Raw genomic sequence first — 26,182 nt, 5'->3', positions numbered from 1 at the left:
GAAAGTAATCTTTGTAGGGTATTCACAGACGACGCAAACGAACAAACACATACAAAACAGCAAGGAGCAGTACATTCGGTAGGGGGCGCTGCACTGGCAGCAGCCTGTCGGCAGCGTGTCCGTCTTTTTTCAACTTTTTTTATTTTTTTAGTATGTTTAAAAGTCTGTTTTTAATGTTTCTTTGTGTGTTATGTGTGGGGGGGGGTGTGGGGGGGGGGGGTAAGGGGGAAACCGTTTCGGCCGCCTCTTCCATGGAGAGGCGACTTTTTCAGGTCGCCTCCCCCGTGGCCTAACAGCAGGATCGGCGCGGACTTTCCCGGAGACGCGCCCGGAGCTTCGTGGACTCTCGGCGCGGAGCGGGTGAGACCTCGCTGGAGGTGAGCGCTCCGTTACGCTGGCCCGCGGCAGCCGGCAGCCTGAAGCCGCGGTCTGCAGAACTCCAGCTGGTGCGGCGTCCACAGCCCGGGATCTCACGTTGGGGACCCGGGGGAAGAAGCTTCCACCGCCGGCCCGCGGCCGTCTTCTACCGCGGGCGCGGTATGGACTTACAATCTCCCCTGGAGGGGAGCTTCGACCGCCGGCCCTGCAGACTGTGGTGCTTCCGGCTGCGGCACGGCCGGTACTTTAAAACTTTGACCGCCGGCCTGCGGCCTACACCAGCCTGAAGCCGCGGTCTCTGGTTGGGAAGAGCCGATCCTGGACTCACCTTGACTTTGACTTTGTCCCTTACCATCTGGACGCCCGCAGCAACGGCTGTGGAGGGTGGAGGTCCCGACCACGGGGGAAAATGGAGGAGGACTGGCCAAGCTCTGTGCCTTCCACCACAGTGATGAATGCTGTGGTGGATGTTTGTGTAAAACTTTTATTGTGGTTGTGTTCTTTATTACTGTACCGCTGCTGGCAACCCAAATACCACCGACCTTGGTTGTGTGGCAATTAAATTATATCAATCAATTATATCAACCGTGGCCGCCATCGTCGGCAGCAGCAGCAGCAGCAGCTACACTGCAACTAATGTGAGAGATGTCCCAATAACATTTCAGCTTCTAAAAACCCTGGCCCCCTTAGGCAATTTTTTTCGGTGACTACAGGCGAGCAGGCTGTCGCCACATGGTCGCGGGGTGACGCCTGTATGGCCGTAAGTAGTCTCCTCAAGTCGGCTGAAGAGTTGTAACGTTTTTCTGATTGCCGCTGGATTTTGAAATGTTCAAAACTATTCGGCGACCGTGGGCTTTTGACGTAGCTTGTCTTCTCCTGTCGTAGGTGCTGTCGTAGGTTGTCGCCAGGATGACGCAGGTTGTCGCCAGGTGACGTTGGTTGTCGCCAGTGCGGACCGGTGAATTCCATTGGCGACTACCTACGTCAACCGGCAACAGGCACCGGCGACTGAATCGTCTTCAGTTGTCGCCCACGGGGTCGTTGCTTGTCGTAGCTTGTCGCGGGTGGAGGTAGGTTGACGTTGGTTGTCGCCTGTGTGGTCGTAGTTTGTCGCTAGTGTGGTTGTAGGTGGACGTCTTAATAGGTCGCCGGTTGTCGGTAGCTTGCCGTCGACTAGGTGGTAGGTTGTTGTAGCTTGTCGTAGACATTGTTGTGGGGGGAGGGGGTCCAGTCGCCGCCTTTTCGGCGACCTGCTACGACTGTGACAGTCGCCGCAGTCGCCGAAAAAAATCGCCTCAGTGGGACAGGCCCATAATATTGCTTTTGGGTGCTGTTCAACTTCTGCCTTCTTTATTATCATTGGCACAGGATGAGATAATTCTCTATTCTCTGTGTGGAGTTTGCATGTTCTCCCTGTGACCGACCGAGTGGATTTTCTCCAGGTGCTCCTCTTTCCTCCCATATCCCAATAATATTCAGTTTGGTAGGATTTTGGCGACACATGGCGATAACAGCATGAAGAAGAGTGGCAGATTCCGGGGGGAGTTGATGAGAATGTGGGGAAAATTAAACAACAAGATTATCGTAGGATTTGTGTAAATGAGTGGTAGATGGGTGGCCCACCAAGTCCGCGCTGACCATCGATCGCCCATTCACATTAGTTCTATGTAGTCCTGCTTTCTCATCCACTCCCTACACACCAATATACGGATGGCCAATTAACCGACAAACCGGCACAGCCTGTCTGCGGAATTCTCTGCCTCAGAGGGCGGTGGAGGCCGGTTCTCTGGATGCTTTCAAGAGAGAGCTAGATAGGGCTCTTAAAAGTGGCGGAGTCAGGGGATATGGGGAGAAGGCAGGAACGGGGTGCTGATTGGGGATGATCAGCCATGATCACATTGAATGGCGGTGCTGGCTTGAAGGGCCGAATGGCTTACTCCTGCACCTATTGTCTATTGTCTATTGAAACAGGAAGAGACCCACACGGTCACAGGGAGGATGTGCAAACTCACATGATCAGATCAGCTATGATTCGATGGTACAGTAGACTTGATGGGCCGAATGGCCTACTTCTGCGCCTATGACTTCTATACGGACAGCACCAGAGGTCAGGATCGAACCTGGGTCTCAGGTGCTGTGAGTCAATGGAGCATTGATGTACAGCATTTAATCTTGGAGTGACTGGTTTTAAGATTCGGCCTTCATCAAACATACAACAGTGAAGCAAAATCCTCTGGCAAAGGAGGCTTTCTGCAAAATGCCTTGTGGCACAGTGGTGCAGCAGTAGAGTTGCCGTCTCACAACGCCAGAGGCCCGACTTTGATCCTGACTACGGGCGTTGTAGTCAGAATAATTTTCTGGTCAGGTCGGGGGGGAGTTCCCCCCCCGCCCACGGGTACCATGTAATCCCGTGCTACCTGCTCCATGGTCGGATAGTCGGTGACTAAACCGTCTCCCCCACCTGGTTTGCCAGGTGAGGAGTGGGCTGTGGACCCCCAGCAGGACCAAAACAGCACGGCCATCCACACTTCAGTAGAAGTTGCGATCACTGTCGTACACGGCATTGTAAGGCACGATGATAAAGCACACACACACCAAAATCCTATACTTCCAGCGGCGGAAGTCCGCAGGAACTGGAGGGCAGAGATGTGTGGTGCGTCCGTCACCGTTCCCGTCGGAAACCAGCGCCACTGCGTCGCTAATGTTTTCAACGATGATGATGATAATAATAATAATAATACATTTTATTTAATGGGCGCCTTTCAGACATCTCAAGGACACCTTACATAGTAATCGGAATAAAAACATATAATCGGAATAGAACAGGTAAAAAAGACATCACAGAGACACAAATTAAAAACAGAATTCAATCCAAAAACAGAAAATCAAAAACACAGTGTGAAGAGAGAGCAGCGGCAGCCAAAGCGCGCCAGCGTCCACTCTCTCTTCACGGCAGCCATCTTGGACACAGACCTACAGGACTACAATTAGACAAAAAAATCATCCCCCCACAGTGGATAGCACTGTGGAGGAAGGTACAATGTCCAGTCCCCACCCCATGTTCACCCCAAAGTCAGGCCTATTGAGGCCACCGCAATTGCCTGTACGGAGGCCCGATGTCCCTGGCCGTTCTCACCGGGTGGTCTTGCCCCGGCGTCGGGAGAGTCCTTTCGGCGGCTGGGCCACCTGGAACGGCCGCTTCCTGGTTGGAGCCCGCGGCTGCCGAAGCCGACAAGGCCGCGCCGGTTTGGAGCTCCCAGGCTCCCGATGATAAAGTCGGCGCCGCCTCTCCGCACTGCCGCCGCAATGACGACGGTGCTGTCTGTACGGAGTTTGTACGTTGCCCCTGTGACCTGGTGGGTTTTCTCCAGGTGCTCCGGTTTCCTCCCACACTCCAAAGACGTACAGGTTTGTCGGTAAATTGACTTCTGTAAATTGTCCCTTGTGTGTAGCGTTGGTGTGATTGCTGGTTGGCCTGGACCTGGTGAGCCGAAGGGCCTGTTTCCATACCGCATCTCTATAATGTAAAAAAATACTTTATGGCCTTAAAATTGGAGCTGGATGACAACAGGTTGTTTGCAACTTTGAGATTGTATCACTGCTCATCTTTTGTATTAATCAATGTGCTTCCTCTCTTTGTGCTGTCTGTCGCTGGACTTTGCTTGCTGTTCCATTTTGCTACACTATCGTGAAACGCCATGTTACTTATCTACCTATTGATTATGTTTCTTGCTCACACGCCGTACACAATGAAAGTTGGAGTCCAACAGATCCTGACACAGAAACATAGAACCCTAGAAACATAGACAATAGGTGCAGGAGGAGGCCATTCAGCCCTTCGAGCCAGCACCGCCATTCATTGTGATCATGGCTGATCATCCTCAATCAATAACCCGTTCCTGCCTTCTCCCCATATCCCCTGACTCCACTATCTTTCAGAGCCCGATCTAGCTCTCTTGAAAGTATCTCCACCGCCCTCTGAGGCAGAGAATTCCACAGGCTCACAACTCTCTGTGTGAAAAAGTGTTTCCTCATCTCCGTTCTAATGCAGTTTACTATATGTAGGACTGCAAGGCAACAAAATTTCATTCAGACCGCAAGGTCTGAATGACAATAAAGGCTACTTTACTTTACTTTACTTTACTTTACTTTAAATGGCTTACCCCTTATTCTTAAACCGTGGCCCCTGGTTCTGGACTCCCCCAACATCGGGAACATGTTTCCTGCCTCTAACGTGTCCAAACCCTTAATAATCTTATAAGGGGCCCCAGGCAAATTTTCTATCTCTTTCAGATTTCGAACACCTGTCATATTTTGCAATGTAGACAAAAATGCTGGAGAAACTCAGTGGGTGCGGCAGCATCTATGGACTAATGGAGCGAAGGAAACCCTTCTTCAGACTTGAACTTTATTTCGCCTCCCATCACAGTGAGGAATGTGTAGGAGTCACTGTGGTGGATGTTCATGTTAAATTGTGTTTTTGAGTGATCTGTTGCTTTTAATTGTATGACTGACCTGGCCAATGAAATTCCTCGTATGTTGCAAAACATACTTGGCGAATAAAGTGTGATTCTGAAACTGGAGCATCCGGAGATAGCACAATCTGTCACGTACAAACTCCAAACAGACAGCGCTAGGGTTGCCAACTGCCCCGTATGCATGTACGTAACAGAGGGTGGAATTCTCTGCCTCAGAGGACGGTGGAGGCTGGTTCTCTGGATGCTTTCAAGAGAGTCCTAGACGAAGCTCTTAAAGATAGCGGAGTCAGGGGATATGGGGAGACGGCAGGAACGGGGTACTGATTGGGGATGATCAGCCATGATCTCATTGAATGGTGGTGCTGACTCGAAGGTCCAAATGGCCTACTCCTGCACCTATTGTCTATTGTATTAGCCGGACATCCCGTATATGGGGCTAAATTGGTTTAGAAACATAGAAACATATATCTGTGCCAATAAACGTGTTAGAAGTGATTTTTAAATGGAAATAGTTTAGTTTAGTCTAGAGATACAGGCCCCCAGGCCCACCAAGTCCACGCCAACCAGTGATCCCTGCACACTAACACTATCCTGCGCGCACTAGGGATAATTTACAACTTTACCAAGCCAATTAACCTACAAACCTGTACGTCTTTGGAGCGTGGGAGGAAACCCTAGCACCCAGAGAAAACCCAGGGACTATCCTTGATCAGACAATGCTGGCTTTACCTTGCACTAAACGTTTTTCCATTATCGTGTATCTATACACTGTAAACGCCAAGATTGTAATCAATGGTTGTCTTTCCGTTGGCTGGTTAGCACGCAACAAAAACTTTTCACTGTACCTGTGACACATGACAATAAACTAAGCTGTTCAACGCGGGCCACGGGGAGAACGTACAAACTCTGCACAGACAGCACCCGTAGTCAGGATCGCACCCGGGGTCTCCTACATTGTAAAGCAGCAACTACCGCTGCGCCACGGTGCTACCCTTATCTATGCGGACGGATTCTTTAAAATCAATTTTGTTCATCAGGTTTGTAGGCTAATTGGCTTGGTAAAATTGAAAATTGTGCCTAGTTTGTGCGTAGGATTGGGTTAGTGTGCGGGGATCGCTGGTCGGCGCGGACTCGGTGGGCCAAAGGGCCTGTTTCCACGCTGTATCTCCAAACTGAATAAACAAAACAATGGGGAGAATGCTGGAAATCTAACAACGAAATTCCGAAGTCAATGAAAATCTGAGAATGTTTGGCAGCGTCATTGGTAAAACAGATATCTGCAATTAAATCTCTGGGTTTCTGGCTAGGACTTCATGAGAACAAGAAAGCAAGCTTTTGATCAGAACTTGAGACTAGCTATTTCTTGCTTTGCTTGGAGTTGTCCAGGAAATAATTGAATAGAGGGCAAGCAAATGTAATAAAATGTAACAAAGCACAATCATGGTCTATGCCTCCAACTGAGGAAATCGGAGATTCTCCTACGGCACAGTAAATTTTGAGCAAAGATGAAAAAGTGGACTCTGGAATAACATGGTTAAATGTGACTTGCATAAACATGCGTTGAGATAAGCAGCTTGACATTTACTGATGTACAGTAAAACGACATGGGCTACATCAGTCTGAAGAAGGGTTTTGGGCCGAAACGTTGCCTATTTCCTTTGATCCATAGATGCTGCTGCACCCGCTGAGTTTCTCCAGCACTTATGTAGCAATGTTACAACATTTTGAGATTTTAAAAATGAAGTCTGCAATTTATCCCATCAGATAAAGCATAAAAAGAAGTTTAATTTGACACCTAATTCACTTTCATTTCTTCAGTATTTAAAAAGTTATGGCCATTTTCATACTCGGAAATTAGCATCTTGTTCCCTATTGCTTTTCCATTGACTTAACACAAAAGCTGTGATCGAGGACAGTCAAAAGCCCATAACTTTCTTAAAAATTAAGAGAACTGAAATAAATTTTCAGTTATTATAGATTGAAGCATTCTGAAACAAATATGAAACAATCATACTTGGATGACCTGAAATTAAAGCATATAATTAGTTAGTTACCTAATTGGAGCTAATTACAAAATTCAATAACTAGATCTAAACATCTATCCATTTCTTAAGAAAATGTTAACATTTTTAAATAACCTAAGTGTCCAAATAACGTTCACACAAGAATTCACAATATAACATGATTTTGAAATCTCATTGTCATGAATTTGTAGGCCAAATGGAAGGAATTTAACGTTTAATTCCCGTAAATTAATGGGCTTTTAAATCACCTTGCGAGTGGGTTTTTGGGGAACGCGATCGATTGGAGCGTTGCGGTTGCAGTGAATTTGAACCCCATAGCGGCAGGAAAAACACTGCCGGTTCGTATGATTCGCCTCCTGTTAGGGTCTGCCGTGCTGGACAGGTCGAAGGGTAGAGGCGAGACGAAGAGCGATCCACTGGTCCTCCAGGTTGGAGGTTGAGCGCAGGGCGAACAACCCTGTCTCGTAAAACAAATATGTTACGGAAACAGCAACTGAAGGAATCAACACCGCTGAGTGGAGGACCTTCGTTGCTGCCCTACATGCCAGCAGGCATAATAGGCAGTAAGTAAGTTACATTGATGGAGGCGTGGACGCGGAACTCATTGAGGTGGGGACGGAGGTGAGGTCTCTGTTGAGTTACGTTGAAGTACTTTGTTTTGATAGAGCTGCCGCCTCGCAGCGCCGGAGACCCGGGATCGATCCTGACTACCGGTGCTTTCTGTGCGGAGTTTGCACGTTCACCCCGTGACCAGCTGGGTTTTCTCCGGTTTCCTCTCACATTCCAAAGACGTGGAGGTTTGCAAGGTTAATTGGCTTCAGTAAAGATTGTAAATCGTCCCGAGTGTGTAGGATAGTGCTAGTGTGCGCGGATCACTGGTCGGCGTGGACTCGGTGGGCCGAAGGAACTGTTTCCATGCTGTATCACTAAACTAAACTAAAGTATATTGAAATGCATCAGGCTTAAAAACCTAGCTCCTACATAAAGTTTTTAAATGGTTTTTGTTAGTGTTTAGTCATAGAGTCATACAGCATGGAATCAGGGCCCTTTGCCCAACTCGTCCCTGCTGACCAAGATGTTCATCCCATTTTCCCTCATTAGATTGATATCTCTTTGAACCTTTCCTATCAAGGTAGCTGTCCAAATATATTGTAAAAGTCGTTATTGTACCTACCTCAAACAAAAGGAGTAAGCCATTTAGAACGGAGACGAGGAAACACTTTTTCTCACAGAGAGTGGTGAGTCTGTGGAATTCTCCGCCTCAGAGGGCGATGGAGGCAGGTTCTCTGGATGCTTTCAAGAGAGAGCTAGATAGGGCTCTTAAAAATAGCGGAGTCAGGGGATATGGGGAGAAGGCAGGAACGGGGTACTGATTGGGGATGATCAGCCATGATCACATAGAATGGCGGTGCTGGCTCGAAGGGCCGAATGGCCTACTCCTGCACCTATTGTCTATTGCCTATTGTCTATTTCCTCTGTCAGCTCATTCCATATTTGTGCCAGCCTCTGAAAATGTCACCCCCTCAGGTTCCTATTAAATCTTTTTCCTCTCACTTTAAACCTATGCCCGCTAGTTACTGATTCCCCAAGCCTGGAGAAAAGATTGCATGCATTCACCCGATGTTGGGGGTGTCCAGAACCAGGGGCCACCGTTTTAGAATAAGGGGTTGGCCATTTAGAACGGCGATGTGGAAACACTTTTTCACACACAAAGTTGTGAGTCTGTGGAATTCTCTGCCTCAGAAGGCGGTGGATGCTTTCAAGAGAGAGTTAGATAGAGCTCTTAAAGATAGCGGAGTCGAGGGGATATGGGGTGAAGGCAGGAACGGGGTACTGATTGTGGATGATGAGCCATGATCACATTGAATGGTGGTGCTGGCTCGAAGGGTCGAACGGCCTCCTCCTGCACCATTGTCTATTGTCTATTCTCTATTCACCGCCATTCAATGTGATCATGGCTGATCATCCCCAATCAGTATCCCGTTCCTGCTTTTTCCCCATATCCCCTGATTCCGCTATCTTTAAGAGCCCTATCTAGCTCTCTCTTGAAAGTATCCAGAGAACCGGCCTCCACCGCCCTCTGAGGCAGAGAATTCCACAGACTCACAACTCTCTGTGTGAAGAAGTGTTTCCTCGTCTCCGTTCTAAATGGCTTCCCCCTTATTCTTAAACTGTGGCCCCTGGTTCTGGACTCCCCCAACATCAGGAACATTGTTCCTGCATCTAGCCTGTCCAATCCTTTAAGAGCTTTATATGTTTCTATATTCCTTTGTCGTGTTGCAATGCAAGCAACTCTTTAACATGCTGCCGTGATACACAATCATCCTCACTCCTGGAGTATTTCTGTCATTATCACATTTTGTACTCTAACCTTTGCATATCCCACTATCTTATCGCTCAGACTAGCTTTCACCAACTAAGGGCATGGAATTTTACATCTATTTCACTTGAATTATAACGTTATTTTTGTGATTCTTGGATACAAGATTCTTAATATACTCTTTATTTTTAATATACCTGTAGAATTTCTTGGGATTTCTCTTTACCTTGCCTACCAGCTCAATTGCATATCAAGAGGGAAATTACCTATGATTATTGCAGTACCTTTGTTACAAGCCCCTTTATTTACCGATTTGTACTTTGTCCAACTTTGTAGCTGCTGTTAAGAGTCAAGACAGTACAGAACAGGAACTGGCCCTTCGGCCCACAATGTCCATGCCGAACTAATCCCTCCGTTCTTGTACATCCATGTGTCTGTCTAAAGGCCTTTTAAATGCCACCAGGGTATCTGCCTCTGCCAGCATTTCTGGCATCACCTTAAATGCGCCCATCAGTCCGTGAAAATACTTGGCCCTCACATAAGGTTGCCAACTGTCCCGTATTAGCCGGGACATCCCGTATATTGGGCTAAATTGGTTTGTCCCGTACGGGACCGCCATTGTCCCGTATTTGACTGCTACAACTCGGGTCGAGGGGACTGTCGGGTCGGATCGCTGCGTCTGGCCCCGACTCACCCATCCCGACGTAGTGCAGCCCATGGAGTGCAGCAGCAGCAGCAGCGCCTCGCCCGTGGCCCCATCGGTCGGCAGCCCGGCCAGCTGTCTGACCTTCGGACCTTCGCTCACCGCCGACACCACCACCCCCCCTCCTTCTCATGGCCAATCATCGGTTCATAAGTTGGATGGGGTGCCTGACTTTGCGCGCGACGTCGCGCGGCCCGGGCCAAAATTCCTCAGCTGGCCCGCCGGCTGGGCTTTGTCTGCAGTCCAGCACCTGGGCCAACTCATCATTCACCCAGCCACGGCCGAGTCGGTCAACGAATTGCCGTCGGGAATTTGTCCCGTATTTTGACCGTATGTCCCTTATTTGGGAGTGAGAAAGTTGGCGACCCTAACCGTACAAGACGTTGGTAGTTTGGAGTTTAGTTGCAGTATGCGCTGTGTGGAGTTTAGTTGCAGTATGCGCAGCGGACATTTTGATTAGTACGGGTGTCAGGGGTTATGGGGAGAATGGGGTTAAGAGGGAAAGATTGATCAGCCAGGATTGAATGGCGGAGTAGACTTGATGGGCCGAATGGCCTAATTCTGCTCCTATCACTTATGAACATCCATGCGACTTACAATCGAAGGGTGAGAGCTGCCCTGTAATAACTTAATCAAAGATAGTAAAGCACTTGAACACTTTCTCCCTACTCATCAATCACTTCCTTTGTCCTCACAGTGAACCAGGTCTCTAATGAGTAAAGGATGATTGGGGTCGTTTACTTGAGAGCAACTTGAGCCATCAGTAAACTTTAAAGAGCTGCTCTCCGATGGTGTCTCGTTTCAGCCCTGCCAACTAAGGCTGCAGTTTGAGGACTTTCACCTTTGTCCCAGTGAACTGAGAGTGCGGGGCTCAGCGTAACTGATTCTTTTCCTGGATCCTGGCTGCGGAAAACAAAGCAGCTGATAGAACAGGTTTCGCTGCCCCTGCACTTGAGTAGGGTTTTTGCACGGCAGCGTGGCGTAAGTTTCGGAAGAGTTCCTCTCGTTAGTAAGTGTCCGAGCACTTCTTCCGTTTCTATCTGTTGTCTTTTTTTTTTTTTTTTTTTTAACTGTGCCGCTTTATTCTTAACTTGGAGTTATTGAAGCCACGTGGACGTGAATGCAGAGTTGATCCTCTGGAATAGTGCCATTTGTCCACCTGTTAATATTAGCCTCAAGCACACCACGTATTTCAGCGACGTGGAAACAAATTGTCTTGCTACCGACTGGTGTAAGTAACGCCTGGATGTGTGCAATTAGATACAGTGAATTGCAGAATCGGTCCCCTTGCATTATCTCCTAATATTAACACACAATAGTTAACCTGCAGAATGACCTTTGTAAATAACAAACCTCATGATGTAACAGCATGGAAAAACGTAGCTGAGCACACAGTGGTCGATTTTTTTAAAAGATTGTACCTGGTTTTCGGAATCATTGTAAGCTTCGGATAATCTGCTGCTCGGTAGTTTTACAGCGTACAGGTCAGTCTTTCTTCTGCTACTTTTCCGATTGATTAGTGCTGACATGAGCTCCGGTAATTTCAATCTTTTTATTTTTGACATTGAGCCTGATGTCGACGGACACACCAGACATAAGGTTTTTAATTGTGTGAGCAGAGCTGATCTTTGGAATGATTCTTTTTGGTGTTTCAGAAGTTGGCCGCGAAAAGCAGTTTAGTTACAGAGATGAGGGCCTGTCCCACTTGGCGTTTTTTTTCCCCGGCAACTGCCGGCGGCTGTCATAGTCGTAGCAGGTCGCCGAAGAGACCGGCGGCAACCTTCGTCATGCTGGCGACAACCTACGTCAGGAGAAGTCGAGCCACGCTCATTGGCGTCAAACCCAACGTCGGGGAAAAAATTCTCAACATGTTGAAAGTTTAGCGGCGACCAGAAAGACGCTACGACTTTTTGCGCGACTGAGGGGACTACTCCCGTCGACCACCGGCGAACATGTGGCGACAAACTAGTCGCCTGTAGTTGTCTAGAAAATCGCCCAAGTGGGATAGGCATATATAGAGACAAAAAGCTCCGGGGATCTCAGGGCCGAGGGGTGTGCTCGACCTGTCCGGGCGTTGGCGTTCCGGCCATCCCGACCAGGGTGCTTGAACAGCGGGCCGTCCGTAGCGGCGACTACAGAGGGATCAGGGCCCCGACCACGGGTGAACAAGGGAGGGGGAGGACTGAACTGTATTACCTTCCACCACAGTGAAGAATGCTGTGGTGGATGTCTGTGTTGAATTATGTTGTGTATTGTGTCCTTTTTTAATTGTAACGTTGAATGGTAAATTACATTTCACTGCACCTTATGGTGCATGTGACAAATACATTTGAACTTGAACTTGGAGTAACTCAGTGGGAACAGGCAGCATCTCTGGAGAGAAGGAATGGGTGATGTTTCGGGTCGAGACCCTTCTTCAGACACAGTTACAGAGATGCTGCCTGTCCCGCTGAGTTACTCCAGTTTTTTTGTGTCTATCTTCGTTACAGAGACTACTGTGGAGCTTACTTTGTAGAAGACTGTGAAAGCCCTGTCCCACTGTACGAGTTCATTCACGAGTTCTCCCGAGTTTGCCCTGATTCGAACTCGGAGATTTACGGCAATGGCCACTCGTAGGTACTCGGGGCTCTCGTGGACATTTTTCAACATGTTGAAAAATCCAAGAGTCTTCACGAGCTTACCGCGGTTCCCGAGTACCTGCCGTTAACGTTACGAGCCACTAAGAGACGCCCCGAGCTCCGACGTACCTGCTACGTACGTTCTACGCACTTCCACGAGTTTGATTTTTTTTTAAACTCGGGAGAGCTCTTGAATGAACTCGTACAGTGGGACAGGGCTTTTAGATGAACTCAAACAGGGATATTATAACAGAACATTTGATGCATTGCACTGATTGCAGATGTTGGGGGCACTTTTAAATAAACTTTATTGAACTCGCTGGTCACATTATCAATGTTTATTTCCACCTCTTATTGGAATAACGTCTTGTATATAACTTATTTCCTTACTCTGAAGTTTAGAAGGATGAGAGGGTATCTTATTGAAACATATAAAATTATTAAGGGTTTGGACACGCTAGAGGCGGGAAACATGTTCCCGATGTTGGGGGAGTCCAGAACTAGGGGCCACAGTTTAAGAATAAGGGGTAAGCTATTTAGAACGGAGACGAGGAAACACTTTTTCACACAGAGAGTTGTGAGTCTGTGGAATTCTCTGCCTCAGAGCGCGGTGGAGGCGGGTTCTCTGGATACTTTCAAGAGAAAGCTAGATAGGGCTCTTAAAGATAGCGGAGTCAGGGGATATTGGGAGAAGGCAGGAACGGGGTACTGATTGGGGATGATCAGCCATGATCACATTGAATGGCGGTGCTGGCTCGAAGGGCTGAATGGCCTACTCCTGCACCTATTGTCTATTGCCCAATTCTCCAGTGACTAGATCAGTCTGAAAAAATGCAAACGAGTGTAGGAAGGAACTGCAGATGCTGGTTCATACCGAAGACACACACAAAATGTTGGAGTAACTCAGCGGGTCTGGCAACATCTCTGGAGAGAAGGAATAAGTGACGTTTCGGGTCGAGACCTTTCATCAAAGCGGTCACATCAATATACAATGATGTGTCGTTATGTGAATGATATCCCCAACACGGAATCTTAAATGCAGAACTATCTCGGTCAAAAAGATCCATTGTTTACTTTTGAAAGTCCACATTGATCAGTGTTGCTTGTTGTATCAACAATGGTGGTGGCAATTTAAATTCTACTCTAAACTATGAATATGCAGGCAATGGAGTCACATTTTGGCTCGTGCAGAGTGGAAACAGGCCCTTCAGCCCAACTCGTCCATGCCGACAAAGATGCCCCATCTGCACTAGTCCCACCTGCCTGCGTTTGGTCCATATCCTTCTAAACCTATCCCATCCTTGTACCTGTCGTAATTGTTTCATAAACGTTGCTTCAGCTGCCTCCTCCGACAGCTTGCTCCATACACCCACCACATTTTGCGTGTAAAACTTTACCACTCAGATTCCTATTAAATCTTTCCCCCCCCCCATCACCGTAAACCTATGTCCTCTAGATCTCGATTCCCCTACTCTGGGCAAGAGATTCAGTGCATCCTATCTGTCCCATCCATGATCTTGTACACCACTTTACTCAATTTACATTACTTCGGAAGTAAGTAAGTAAGTAATTTTTATTTATATAGCACTTTTAAATCAAATCATGCCGAAGCCAAAGTGCTTTACAGAGAAAAAAATTAGATCACCATACATCCATATAAAATAAAATAAAATAAAAACCACACAGTACACTGTAGGATTCAACATGAACGTCCCACCAACAGCAGATTCAACACTTTCCACTGTGATGGAAGGCACCAAAAAGGCCAGTCCTCCTCCTCCTAGTCCACCCGAGGTCGGGGACTATTTGAAGGTTTTTTTTGCTGGTAATGGGATATGCGTTCCCTTTTCCCAGAGGTAGTCGAGGCAACAATTAAAAATACATTTTTTAGACATGTACATGGGTCAGAAATGTTTAGAGGGATGTGGGCCAATGCCTGTAAGTGGGACTAGTGCAGATGAGGCATGGGCTATTTGGGCCGAAGGGCCTGAATGTGTGTTTGTGTGACTGTATGACTCATTGCAAGGTTTTTACAAATTCATTTTCAATTCCTCTAGATATGATCTCAAAGAAAGTAAATTACATTTCTCCTTGATTTTTCTCAATAAGGGTCCCAACCCGAAACGTTACCTCTCCTTGTTCTCCAGAGATGCATAGAAACAGAGAAAAATAGGTGCAGGAGTAGGCCATTCGGCCCTTCATGGCTGATCATCTAGTTCCTGCTTGTTTCCAATAACCCTTGATTCCTTTAGTCCTAAGAGCAAACTCTTTCTTGAAAACATCCAGTGAATTGGCCTCCACTGCCTTCTGTAAGTGAAGAATTTTTTCCTCATCTCAGTCCTAAATGGCCTACCATTTATTCTTAAACTGTGACCCCTGGTTCTGGACTCCCTCAACATCGGGAACATTTTTCCTGCATCTAGCCTGTCCAATCATAGAAACATAGAAAATAGGTGCAGGAGCAGACCATTCGGCCCTTCGAGCCAGCACCGCCATTCATTGTGATCGTGGCTGATCATCCCCAATCAATAACCCGTGCCTGCCTTCTCCCCATATCCCTTGATTCCACCAGCCCCTAGAGCTCTATCTAACTCTCTCTTAAATCCATCCAGTGATTTGGCCTCCACTGCTCTCTGTGGCAGGGAATTCCACAAATTCACAACTCTCTGGGTGAAAACGTTTTTTCTCACAGTCTTAAATGGCCTCCCCTTTATTCTAAGATTGTGGCCCCTGGTTCAGAACTCGCCCAACATTGGGAACATTTTTCCTGTATCTAGCTTGTCCAGTCCTTTTATAATTTTATATGTTTCTATAAGATCCACATATGTTTCTATAAGATCCCTTGAGAATGTATGTTTCTATAAGATACCCTCTCATCCTTCTAAACCCCTCGCATCCAGAGATGCTGCCTGACCCACTGGAGTTACTCCAGCACTTTGTGTCTTTTTGTGTATAAACCGGCATCTGCAGTTCGTTGTTTCTACGAGGCAATGCAAAGATCGCAGAACAAATCTAACGTCATCTGAGGACAGACACAAAATGATGGAGTAACTCAGCGGGACAGGCAGCATCTCTGGAGAGAAGGAACGGGTGACGTTTCGGGTCGAGACCCTTCTTTAGACTGAGAGTCAGGGGACAGGGAAACGAGAGATATCGACGGCGATATAGAACAAAGAAATGAAAGATATGCAAAAAAGTAATGATGATCAAGGAACAGCCCATTGTCAGCTGTGGGCTAGGTGAAAATGAGTTAGAGACAATGAAACTCACCAGGTTGCCAGCGAGAGTTATACAATGACTAGGGTAGGGGAGGGTGAGAGAGTGGGGGGGATGCGCGGTTTACTAGAAGTTAGAGAAATCGATATTCATACCGCTGGGTTGTATGTCATCTATGGACACACACAGTAACTCAGCGGGTCAGGCGAATTCTCTGGAGAATAGCGCAACCCGAATCTTCGCCTATCCATGTTCTTTGTTTTGCAAACCAGCATCTGCAGTTCCTTGGTACACAAAAATGCTGGAGAAACTCAGCGGGTGCAGCAGCATCTATGGAGCGAAGGAAATAGGCAACGTTTCGGGCCGAAACCCTTCTTCAGATTGAAGAAGGGTTTCGGCCCGTAACGTTGCCTATTTCCTTAGTTCCATAGATGCTGCTGCACCCGCTGAGTTTCTCCAGCATTTTTGTGTACCTTCAATTTTCCAACATCTGCAGTTCCTTCTTAAACAATCTGCAGTTCCTTGGTGACTAAACGTGACCTTGTGTCCACTCTGTTTTCCAGGCCGCAGAAGTGAAGGACCACTCGGACAATGGAAACTGTGGAGCTGATGACGCACCTCCGAATGCCAGAATTAGGGGAGTTCCAGCAGTACTTGCGGGCTGTACCGACGTACTCGATATTAGGGATTGGCACCATTGCAGCCCTGACAATGTACTGGTACACCTCAAAACCCAAGGCACAGATACCACCTTGCGACCTGTCCATGCAGTCCATCGAAGTTGATGTAAGGTTTGAATACTCTGATGCTTTTCACAATCTCGTGAAGGTGGCAATTATCCGAATTGATAACTGATTCTTGTTCGTCAGGAGAATTTGCTTTCAAACCAAACCAAAAGACGAGAGAGCCTGCAAATACTGGAAATCTCAAATTACGGCACAAAATGCTGGAAAACTACTGTCTCAGCCTCTACCTTTCTTCTTCCCCTCCCCCCACCCCCACATCAGTCTGAAGAAGGGTCTCGACCCAAAACGTTACCTATTCCTTCGCTCCATAGATGCTGCCTCGCCCGTTGAGTTTCTCCAGCATTTGTGTCTACCTTCAATTTTTCCAGCATTAATCATTTTGTCCACTCCGCTGCGAAATCTCCTCAAGGTATGCCTACTTTGAAGAAGTTCTCCTCCTCTCTCCGAAGACGGTTTAACAACCCCATCTCTCACCGCCTCCCCTCTGTGATTCCCCCTTCCCTCCAACTCTACGACCACATCTTAACCCAGACCCGTTACCACAGCCACGTTTGCTTTCTCAGGTCTTGCCTGCGCCCAACACCTCCGCTCGGTTCGCAATAACCAACCTGATCTCCCGGTGGCTCAGCACTTCAACTCCCCCTCCCATCCCGAATCCGACCTTTCTGTCCTGGGCCTCCTCCATGGCCAGAATGAGTCCCACCATAAATTGGAGGAGCAGCATCTCATATTTCGCCTGTGTAGTTTACACCCCAGCGGCATGAACATTGACTTCTCCAATTTCAGGTAGTCCCTGCTTTCTCCCTCCTTCCCCTCCCATTCCCAGCCCTCCCACAGACCACTGCCTCCGCTTCTTCCTTTCTTCTTCCCTCACCCCCCCACCCCCAAATCAGTCTGAAGAAGGGTCTCGACACGAAATGTCACCTATTCCTTTGCTCCATAGATGCTACCTTACCCGCTGAGTTTCTCCAGCATTTCTCCTTCGATTTTTCCAGCATCTGCAGTTCATTCTTAAACAGAAATACTCCAGAGGTCAGTTTTGATGAAAACATTAAGCCTGAAGTATTAATTGTTTCCGTCTATTCCACTGCCTGACCTAATGGGTTTTTTTCCCAGCATTTTGTGCTTTTAGTTTAGTTTAGTTTAGTTTAGAGATACAAAGCGGAAACAGGCCCTTAGGCCCACCGAGTCCGCGCCGACAAGCGATCACCCCGTACACTAGCACTATCCTACACACACTCGGGACAACTTACAATTTTTGCCTCTCACCTGAGAATCCTCTGGTTCATAATTCACCTACTCTGAGTAAAAGACTCTGTGCATCTACCCTCTCTATTCTCCTCATGGTTGTACACACCTCTATAAGATCACCCTTCATCCTCCTGCGTTCCAAGGAATAGAGACCTAGCCTGCTCAACCCCTTCCTAAAGCTCAGGCCCTCAAGTCCTGGCAACATCTGAGTAAATCTTCTACGCAAACTTTCCAGTTTAACAACATCTTTCACATACCTGGGTGACCAAAACTGAACAAAATACTCCAAATATAGCAATCACAATATCACACAATCATAATAATACTTTATTAGCCAAGTATGTTTTGCAACGTAAGAGGAATTTCATTTGCTAAGTCAGTCATACAAATAAAAAGCAACGGAACACACAAAACAAATTTTAACATAAACATCCACCACAGTGACTTCACCACATTCCTCACTGTGATGGAAGGCGAAGAAAAGTTCAATCTCTTCCCTTTGCTCTCCCGTGGTCGGGGGCCTTGAGCCCTCCGTTAACGGGACGATCTCCGTTCCCCTAGCCGGCGGCGTTTTGGGCCCTCCGCGTCGGGGCGATCAGCTCCTGCATCAGGGGGATGTCAGTTCCCCCGCGCACGGACGATCGGACCCCGCGTCGGGGCTAGTCGAACATCTGCGTTCTTCCGAACTACCGACTAGCCTCTCCCAAGACTGCGAGCTCTTGATGGTAAGGGATCGGCTCCGATGTTAAGTCCGCGCCACGCGGTGGGGCCCAAGGTCAGTCCGAGGAGGACTGCAGCTCCGTCGATGATAGGCCGCAGAGCGACCAGAGACACGACCCGGACACATCGCGTCTCCGGCAAGATAAGAAACTGAGAAAAACTTTTCCCCGACCCCCGCCCCCCCGCGTAAAACAAACCGGAGAACATTTACACAGACTTATAAAATGCACTAAAAATAAAAAAATTAAAAAACAAACAGACTGTTGGCGGGGCTGCCAATCGTTCAGCGCCCCCTGGTGGTGGTGCACAACTATAACATAACATCCCAACTTCTATATTCAGTACGCTGACTGATGAAGGCCAATGTGGCCAAAGTCTTCTTGACCACCGTATCTCCTGTTATGCCACTTTCAAGGAAACTTAAATGATCAGCATCATATTTATTTTCTACACGACCCTACTTTGTGTAACTCTATTCTCTCCATATTATTCCCGTCAGCTGCTTCCAAAGCGTCCTCTGCCAAACTCAATTTCTGACTGTGTAGGAAGGAACTGTAGATGCTGGTTGACACCAAAGATAGACACACAATGCTGGTGTAACTGCAGAGAAGCAATGGGAGACGCTTCGGGTCGACACCCTTCTTCAGACCCGAAACGTCACCCATTCCTTCTAGCCTGAGTTGCTCCAGCATTTTGTGTCTCTCTGCTTCTGCCTCTACTTTTAATAGTATTGGGAGTTCCATTTTCTGGCCACATTCTCCGAGTTCCCCTTTTGGAATGTATGAGTCATTAGGCATATTTTGCTTCCTGTCCCGCAGTATTTGGTTTGTGAGTACGAACAAACCCGGGCAGTTCGGTGGGGCGGGGGGAGTAGGGTGGGTGATCCGGGTTGCGGATGAAATGGCGGGGAGTTATCCCTCCTCCTCTTCATCATTGTTCTACTTCATATTCATTTTTCCGCAGAGACTGCTCCCGCCGTAACTCCCTGGTCAACTCGTCCCTTCCCACCCAAACCACTCCCTCCCCTGGTACTTTCCCTTGCATCTGCAGGAAATGCTGCACTTGTCGCTTTACCTCCCCCCTCGACTCCATCCAAGGACCCAAGCAGTCATTCCAGGTGAGGCAGAGGTTCACCTGCACCTCCTCCAACCTCATCTAGTGCATCCGCTGCTCTAGGTGTCAGCTGCTCTACCTCGGCGAGACCAAGCGTAGGCTTGCCGATCGCTTCGCACAACACCTACACTCAGTTCGCAATAACCAACCTGATCTCCCGATGGCTCAGCACTTCAACTCCCCCTCCCATTCTGAATCCGACCGTTCTGTCCTGGGCCTCCTCCATGGCCAGAGTGAGTCCCACCATAAATTGGAGGAGCAGCACCTCATATTTCGCTTGGGTAGTTTACACCCCAGCGGTATGAACATTGGCTTCTCCAATTTCAGGTAGTCCCTGCTTTCTCCCTCCTTCCCCTCCCCGTCCCAGCTCCCCCACAGCCCACTGTCTCCGCCTCTTCCTTTCTTCTTCAATTCAATTCAATTCAATTCAATTCAACTTTATTGTCATTGCACAAATACAAATACAGGTATAACGAAATGCAGTTTAGCGTCTGGTCATTGTGCAAGATAGTCGAAATAAAAATACTGGTTAAACAATGTGTGCACTGTGGATGAATTAAACTGGTACATAGGCAAATAAATGTATACAAATGGGAGAGCATAAAAGATAGCTAGCGACTGTTCAGCAGTGTAATGGTGTTATTGAAAAAGCTGTTCCTCAGCCTGCTTGTGCGAGACCTGAGGCTCCTGATGGGAGGAGGGCAAATAGTCCATGGTTAGGGTGAGAGGGGTCCTTGATGATTTTCCCCCCCGCTCCCCCCACCCCCACATCAGTCTGAATAAGGGTCTTGACCCGAAACGTCACCTATTCCTTCGCTCCATAGATGCTGCCTCACCAGCTGAGTTATTCCAGCATTTTATGTCTATCGTCACATTGATCATGTTTAAGAAAGAACTGCAGATGCTGGAAAAATCGAAGGCAGACAAAAATGCTGGAGAAACTCAGCGGGTGAGGCAGCATCTATGGAGCGAAGGAATAGGCGACGTTTCGGGTCGAGATCCTTCTTCAGACTGATGTGGGATGGGATGGGGGGGGGAGGGGGGGGCGGGAAGAAATAAAAAGAGGCTGAGACAGTGGGCTGTAGGAGAGCTGGGAAGGGGAGGGAAGGTGGGAGAAAGCAAGGACTACCTGAAATTGGAGAAGTCAATGTTCATACTGCTGGGGTGTAAACTACCCAAGCGAAATATGAGGTTCTGCTCCAATTTGGGTCGACCCGAAACGTCACCTATTCCTTCGCTCCATGGATGCTGCCTTAAGGGCCTGTCCCACTGTACGAGGTAATTCAAGAGTTATCCCGAGTTTCCCCTGATTCGAACTCGGAGAATTACGGTAATAGCCGCTCGTAGGTACTCGGGGCTCTCGTGGACATTTTTCAACATGTTGAAAAAGCTTCACGAGCTTACCGCGTTTCCCGAATACCTGCCGTTAGCGCTAAGAGACGTACCCGCTACGTACATTCTACGTACTTACCACGAGTTTGATTTTTTTTTTAAACTCGGGAGAGCTCTTGGGTAAACACGTATAGTGGGACAGGGGCTTCACCCTCTGAGTTTCTCCAGCATTTTATGTCAACCTTCACTTTGATCATGATGTTTTCCTTTCATTTTAACACTCGTTTACAGTCCAACTTTGTTGTTCCATAGCTTTTACAACTTGAATGTGTTTGCACAGCTGAACAATGCATGGCGAGGCTTTGCTTTATTCAGTCATTGTGTTGGTTCAGTTGCTGTTTGTACCGTCCCACTAAATTTAATTTAATCCTCTATCGCACTATGGATTATACCTAACGTCCTCTGATCAGAAAAACAATTGAAAGAAAGGCGCACTCTATAAAGAACCTATTAATTATTACTTTAAAAATTGCAATGCAACTGATATTTTTAAATAAGGACCCTTGATGGATCTTATTGCGTTGAACTTCAAGTTACCTAACAGTGAAAGATTTCACTGGGATGTAAAGGTAAACTAATCCTTAATGATCCATTTATGTGATATACATTTCCAACTCGCAGATCAGCTCTTGGTTTGAATATATATATATAAAATACCAGCAAATGTGGGAGTTTCAAAGAGCATGGAGTAAAATGTGGACAGTCGGTAATGAGATATTGTATATAGAATAACCACCGACACTTCACCCTGCCTCGGGAAAGCAGCCAACATAATCAAAGCGTAATTCTGGATTAAAACACAAATAGGTAAATGACTCCTTCTCTCCAGAGATGCTGCCTGTCCCGGCTGAGTTACTCCGGCAGTTTGTGTCTCGAATCAACGACTTGTCCAACCCTGGTCATTCCTTCTCCCCACTCCCGTCCGGCAGAAGGTACAGAAGCTTGAAAGCGCGCACCACCAGACTCAGGAACAGCTTCTTCCCCACGCTGCGAGTACGAGTCAAGGGCAAACTCGGCAGAGGTCGCCAATTAGGTCATGAAAGTGGAACAGGGGCTTTAATCTCCTCTGGAGCCAGCACATCCTTCCTCAGATATGGTGCCCGTAAACTGCTCACAACACCTGGCTGTATTGCTGGATAACTGCTGGGAAGAAACTGAACCTGAATCTGCAGCTTTTCACTGCACTCTGGCACACCTGACATTAATAAACCTAAACAATGCAAATGGGTTTAAAATTAAGCCTCCAACTCCCCTATTGATTTCACTTGTTTTGGAAATTAAGTGCAGGTGGTTTAACAAATTTGTACATCGTAAGATTGAATTCCAACCTTTATTTTCCTTTCACTGATTTTCCACCCCATTAAACTTCTATCCGTTTCTCATATTTCTCTGTTTTTACTCAGCCAGGAACAACCTAGCCCTTATTGAGTCAATAATGGCCCTCACAACAAACCCCAGTAATCCCACCCACCTCCCACCCATTCCCCTGTAATCCATTCTCTCTCAAATAACCACAATCTCCGCCCTGATTCACCTGTAAGGTGAGAGGGGCGAGGTTTAATAGTAACGTTATCCATGCAGAGGAGGTAGTTGAAGCAGCAACAATCTTAGGCCCCCTTTCGGTCATCGCTGACCATGGATGTCTCCAGGGTGCTATTCCCTATATGGAGGACGCCTGTGCGTGACTTTGTTTAACGTGGGGAGACTGGTGCACAAACAGCCACCCCACGGTCCTTGACAGATCTGGGTCAGGATCCAGTGCATGGAGTCCAAGACGACCGGAGACCCTTTTCTGCTGCAGCCTTCATCCGCCTTCCCAGCCGTTGTGACGCTCCACTAAGGTCAGCCATCGTCCTCCGCCTGTTTCACCGTCGAGGTCTTGGTTGGATTGCTCTTTGTCAGAGACCTCCACCTCGACCTTACCGCCATGGGTGGCCCTACCAGGAGCATAGCTCCAGGCGGCATCGCTCTCAGGATCTCAGGTCCACACAAGCTTCTCCACCACGACAAGGTGACAACACAAGGGGAAGGGCAGCAGCAATAGCAACAGTTAAAGGGCACTAGGGCAGGTACATAGATGGGAAAGGCTTATGGGCATAATGGGACTAGCTTAGATGGCGCATCTTGGTTGGCACGAATGAGTTGGGCTGAAGGGCCTGTTTCCCTGCAGTACTATTGAGCCAAATAACTGCTTTCTTGACATACGCATACATGCATCTACGCTGTATGTATCTGTGACTCGATAAATGGGACTAACGGATGGGTCATCTTGGTCTGCGTGGACGAGTGCGGCTGAAGGGCCTGTTTCCATGTTGTATGACTCGGAAAGCTGTCCAGGGTCTGAGCTTCCAGAGGAGCATAGGTGAAGCTCAACAGACTTGGTACTGGAGTTGGGCGTTTCAATGCCAGCGTGTGGAGATAGATGGGGGCTCCGCCAGAGCCCAGCCTGTGAAAGCGGAGCAGAACAACAGACGGCCAACCATGTCATCTCTGGGTGCCCGCTCTACCACCCACCAAATGGAGCTCAGGGCCCGGCAGACATTGACCCAGAGACATCAACCTGGCTGCTCAACACCTCTAACTATTTCTTTGGTTTATATTTCATTCGCAAGAAGAAGAAGACTCCATCACCAACCTGCCTACAATAGGGTCATTTACAATATGCCCACGGGGAGTTGAGAGGCAAATAGAGTACCTGGGGAAACCTAAATGGTCGCAGGGAGAGCCCACATGGACAGCACCCAAGAACAGGATCAAAGCTGGGTCATTGGAGCTTGGACAACAACAGCACTACCTGCCGCACACTGCTGCGTACAGAACCTTCACATGAATGCTTCAATGGTTCTTTATTTTGTCACATGTGCGGAGGTACAGTGAAATTCATTTTTGTATACAGTTCAGTACAAGTATCACCACACAGTTGGCAATAGACAATAGGTGCAGGAGTAGGCCATTCGGCCCCTCGAGCCAGCATCGGCATTCAATGTGATCATGGCTGATCATCCACAATCAGTACCCCGCTCCTATCTTCTCCCCATGACTCCGCTAACTTTACGAGCTCTGTCTAGCCCTCTCTTGAAAGCATCCAGAGAACCGGCCTCCACCGCCCTCTGAGGCAGAGAATTCCACAGACTCACAAATCTCTGTGAGAAAATGTTTTTCCTCATCTCCGTTCTAAATGGCTTACCTCTTATTTTTAAACTGTGGCCCCTGGTTCTGGACTCCCCCAACATCGGGAACGTGTCACCCTTCTAAATTCCAGAGTATACAAGCCCAGCCGCTCCATTCTCTCAGCATATGACAGTCCCGCCTTCCCAGAAATTAACCTTGTGAACCTACGTTGCACTCCCTCAATAGCAAGAACGTCCTTCCTCAAATTGAGAGACCAAAACTGTACACATAAGCACTTAGATACATCTTAGATAGGCTTCTAAGATACAGTACAAGTATATAGCAGTAGTACACTGAGACAGTGTAGATTTGGTGCCAAATTAATTGATGCAGTTTTTAATTCAAGTTTTCTCAGAAGTTATTAAATAAACCATGGAAGATGTTCCCGTGGAGATGGAACAATAGCTCCTCTCTACAATTTAGTCCACGACTCAGTCATTGTTGCTTTGTTGCAGACTCTTTGCAAGAGACATTTGTCTGGCAGAGATTATCGGGAGCACAGAACATCCTGAGTCTGAAGAGCACTTAGCTTAGTCCAGATACGACCTTGGTAAAGCCATCAAAAGGGACTTCTGCTCCAAGCTGGAGGATGAGACGGATGTTCGGCAACTGTGGCGGGGCTTGAATGCCTTCACCTCCTACAAGGTGAAATCAGGAGGCAGCTCAAATGTCAGCGAAGCATCACTCCTTGACGAGCACAATGCGTTTTATGCACGCTTTGATACAACTTCAAACAAACTATGAACTATTGCACTTTATCTGTGTATTTATGTGTGTATATATATATTCTATGGTATATGGACACACTGATCTGATCTGTATGCCTAAAATATTCTGTTTTGCTGCAGAAAGCAAAAATGTCATTGTCCTATCTGGGACACATGACAATAAACTCTCTTGACTCTTGACTTGAGATACAGCATGGAAACAGGCCCTTCGGCCTACTGTGTCCACGCCAACCAGTGATCACCCATCCACACTATGTACTATAGACAATAGACAATAGGTGCAGGAGTAGGCCATTCGGCCCTTCGAGCCAGCACCGCCATTCAATGTGATCATGGCTGATCATCCACAATCAGTACCCCGTTCCTGCCTTCTCCCCATATCCCCTGACTCAGCTATCTTTAAGAACCCTATCTAGCTCTCTCTTGAAAGTATCCTGAGAACCGGCCTCCACCGCCCTCTGAGGCAGAGAATTCCACAAACTCACAACTCTCTACGTTATCCCACTATCTCATCCACTCCCGTACACACTAGGGGGCAATTTTACATAGGCAAACCTTCTGACCCGCACATTTTTGGGATGTGGGAAGAAACTGGAGCACTCAAAGGAAACCCACGTAGTTACAGGGAGAACATGCAAACACCAGACTGAGTTAAAAGATCGGTTGCTTTTGATTATTCTCTTTGGAGAGAATCATTTCTACTGCTTTGTTTGCAGTGAACTGACAGGTGGACTTGATAGTTATGTAGAAAGCTTACAAAGGCTACTAGTGGAAGTAGCTATTGTGTACAGTGAAGTTCTGATTGATTGAAAGTAATGGCCCTGTCCCACTGTACGAGTTCATTCAAGAGCTCTCCCGAGTTTAAAAAAACATCAAACTCGTGGTAAGCACGTAGAATGAACGTAGCGGGTACGTCGGAGCTCGGGGACGTCTCTTAGCGGCTCGTAACGCTAACGGCAGGTACTCGGGAAACGCGGTAAGCTCGGGAAGACTCATGAAGATTTTTCAACATGTTGAAAAATGTCCACGAGAGCCCCGAGTACCCACGAGCGGCCATTACCGTAAATCTCTGAGTTCGAATCAGGGCAAACTCGGGAGAACTCTTTGAATGGACTCGTACCGTGGTACAGGGCTTTAACTGCGTGGAGACCGGCTCTTCGGCCCACCTAGTTCATCCATTCCCTACACACTGGGGACAATTTACAGAGTTCAATTAACCGACAAACCCACACGTCTTTGAATCGGAAAGCAAGAGCACCCGGACAGGGAGAAGATGCAAATCCAGCAGCCCAGCCCAGTTGAGTATAGGAGCAAAGAGGTCCTT

General features: G+C 47.6%; 1 protein-coding gene across 7 annotated transcripts in view; it reads left to right on the top strand.

Annotated features, from left to right (window-relative positions):
• acsl1 (acyl-CoA synthetase long chain family member 1) overlaps positions 1-26,182 on the top strand; it is a 148,385-nt gene that overhangs the window by 28,189 nt on the left and 94,014 nt on the right. For 3 of the 7 annotated variants that reach the window (XM_033018555.1, XM_033018549.1, XM_033018553.1), the window contains exon 2: positions 16,301-16,523. In XM_033018555.1, the coding sequence (XP_032874446.1) occupies positions 16,329-16,523 (195 nt within the window). In that variant the 5' untranslated portion in view covers positions 16,301-16,328. Of the gene's footprint in view, positions 1-10,776; positions 11,135-11,256; positions 11,388-16,300; positions 16,524-26,182 lie in introns of those variants that run through there. The other 4 variants (XM_033018550.1, XM_033018552.1, XM_033018554.1 and 1 more) reach the window with 4 other exon arrangements.

The sequence above is a fragment of the Amblyraja radiata genome, chromosome 3 (assembly GCF_010909765.2).
Source record: "Amblyraja radiata isolate CabotCenter1 chromosome 3, sAmbRad1.1.pri, whole genome shotgun sequence".
Lineage (NCBI taxonomy): Eukaryota > Metazoa > Chordata > Chondrichthyes > Rajiformes > Rajidae > Amblyraja > Amblyraja radiata.
This window is presented reverse-complemented; position numbering and strand designations above follow the sequence as displayed.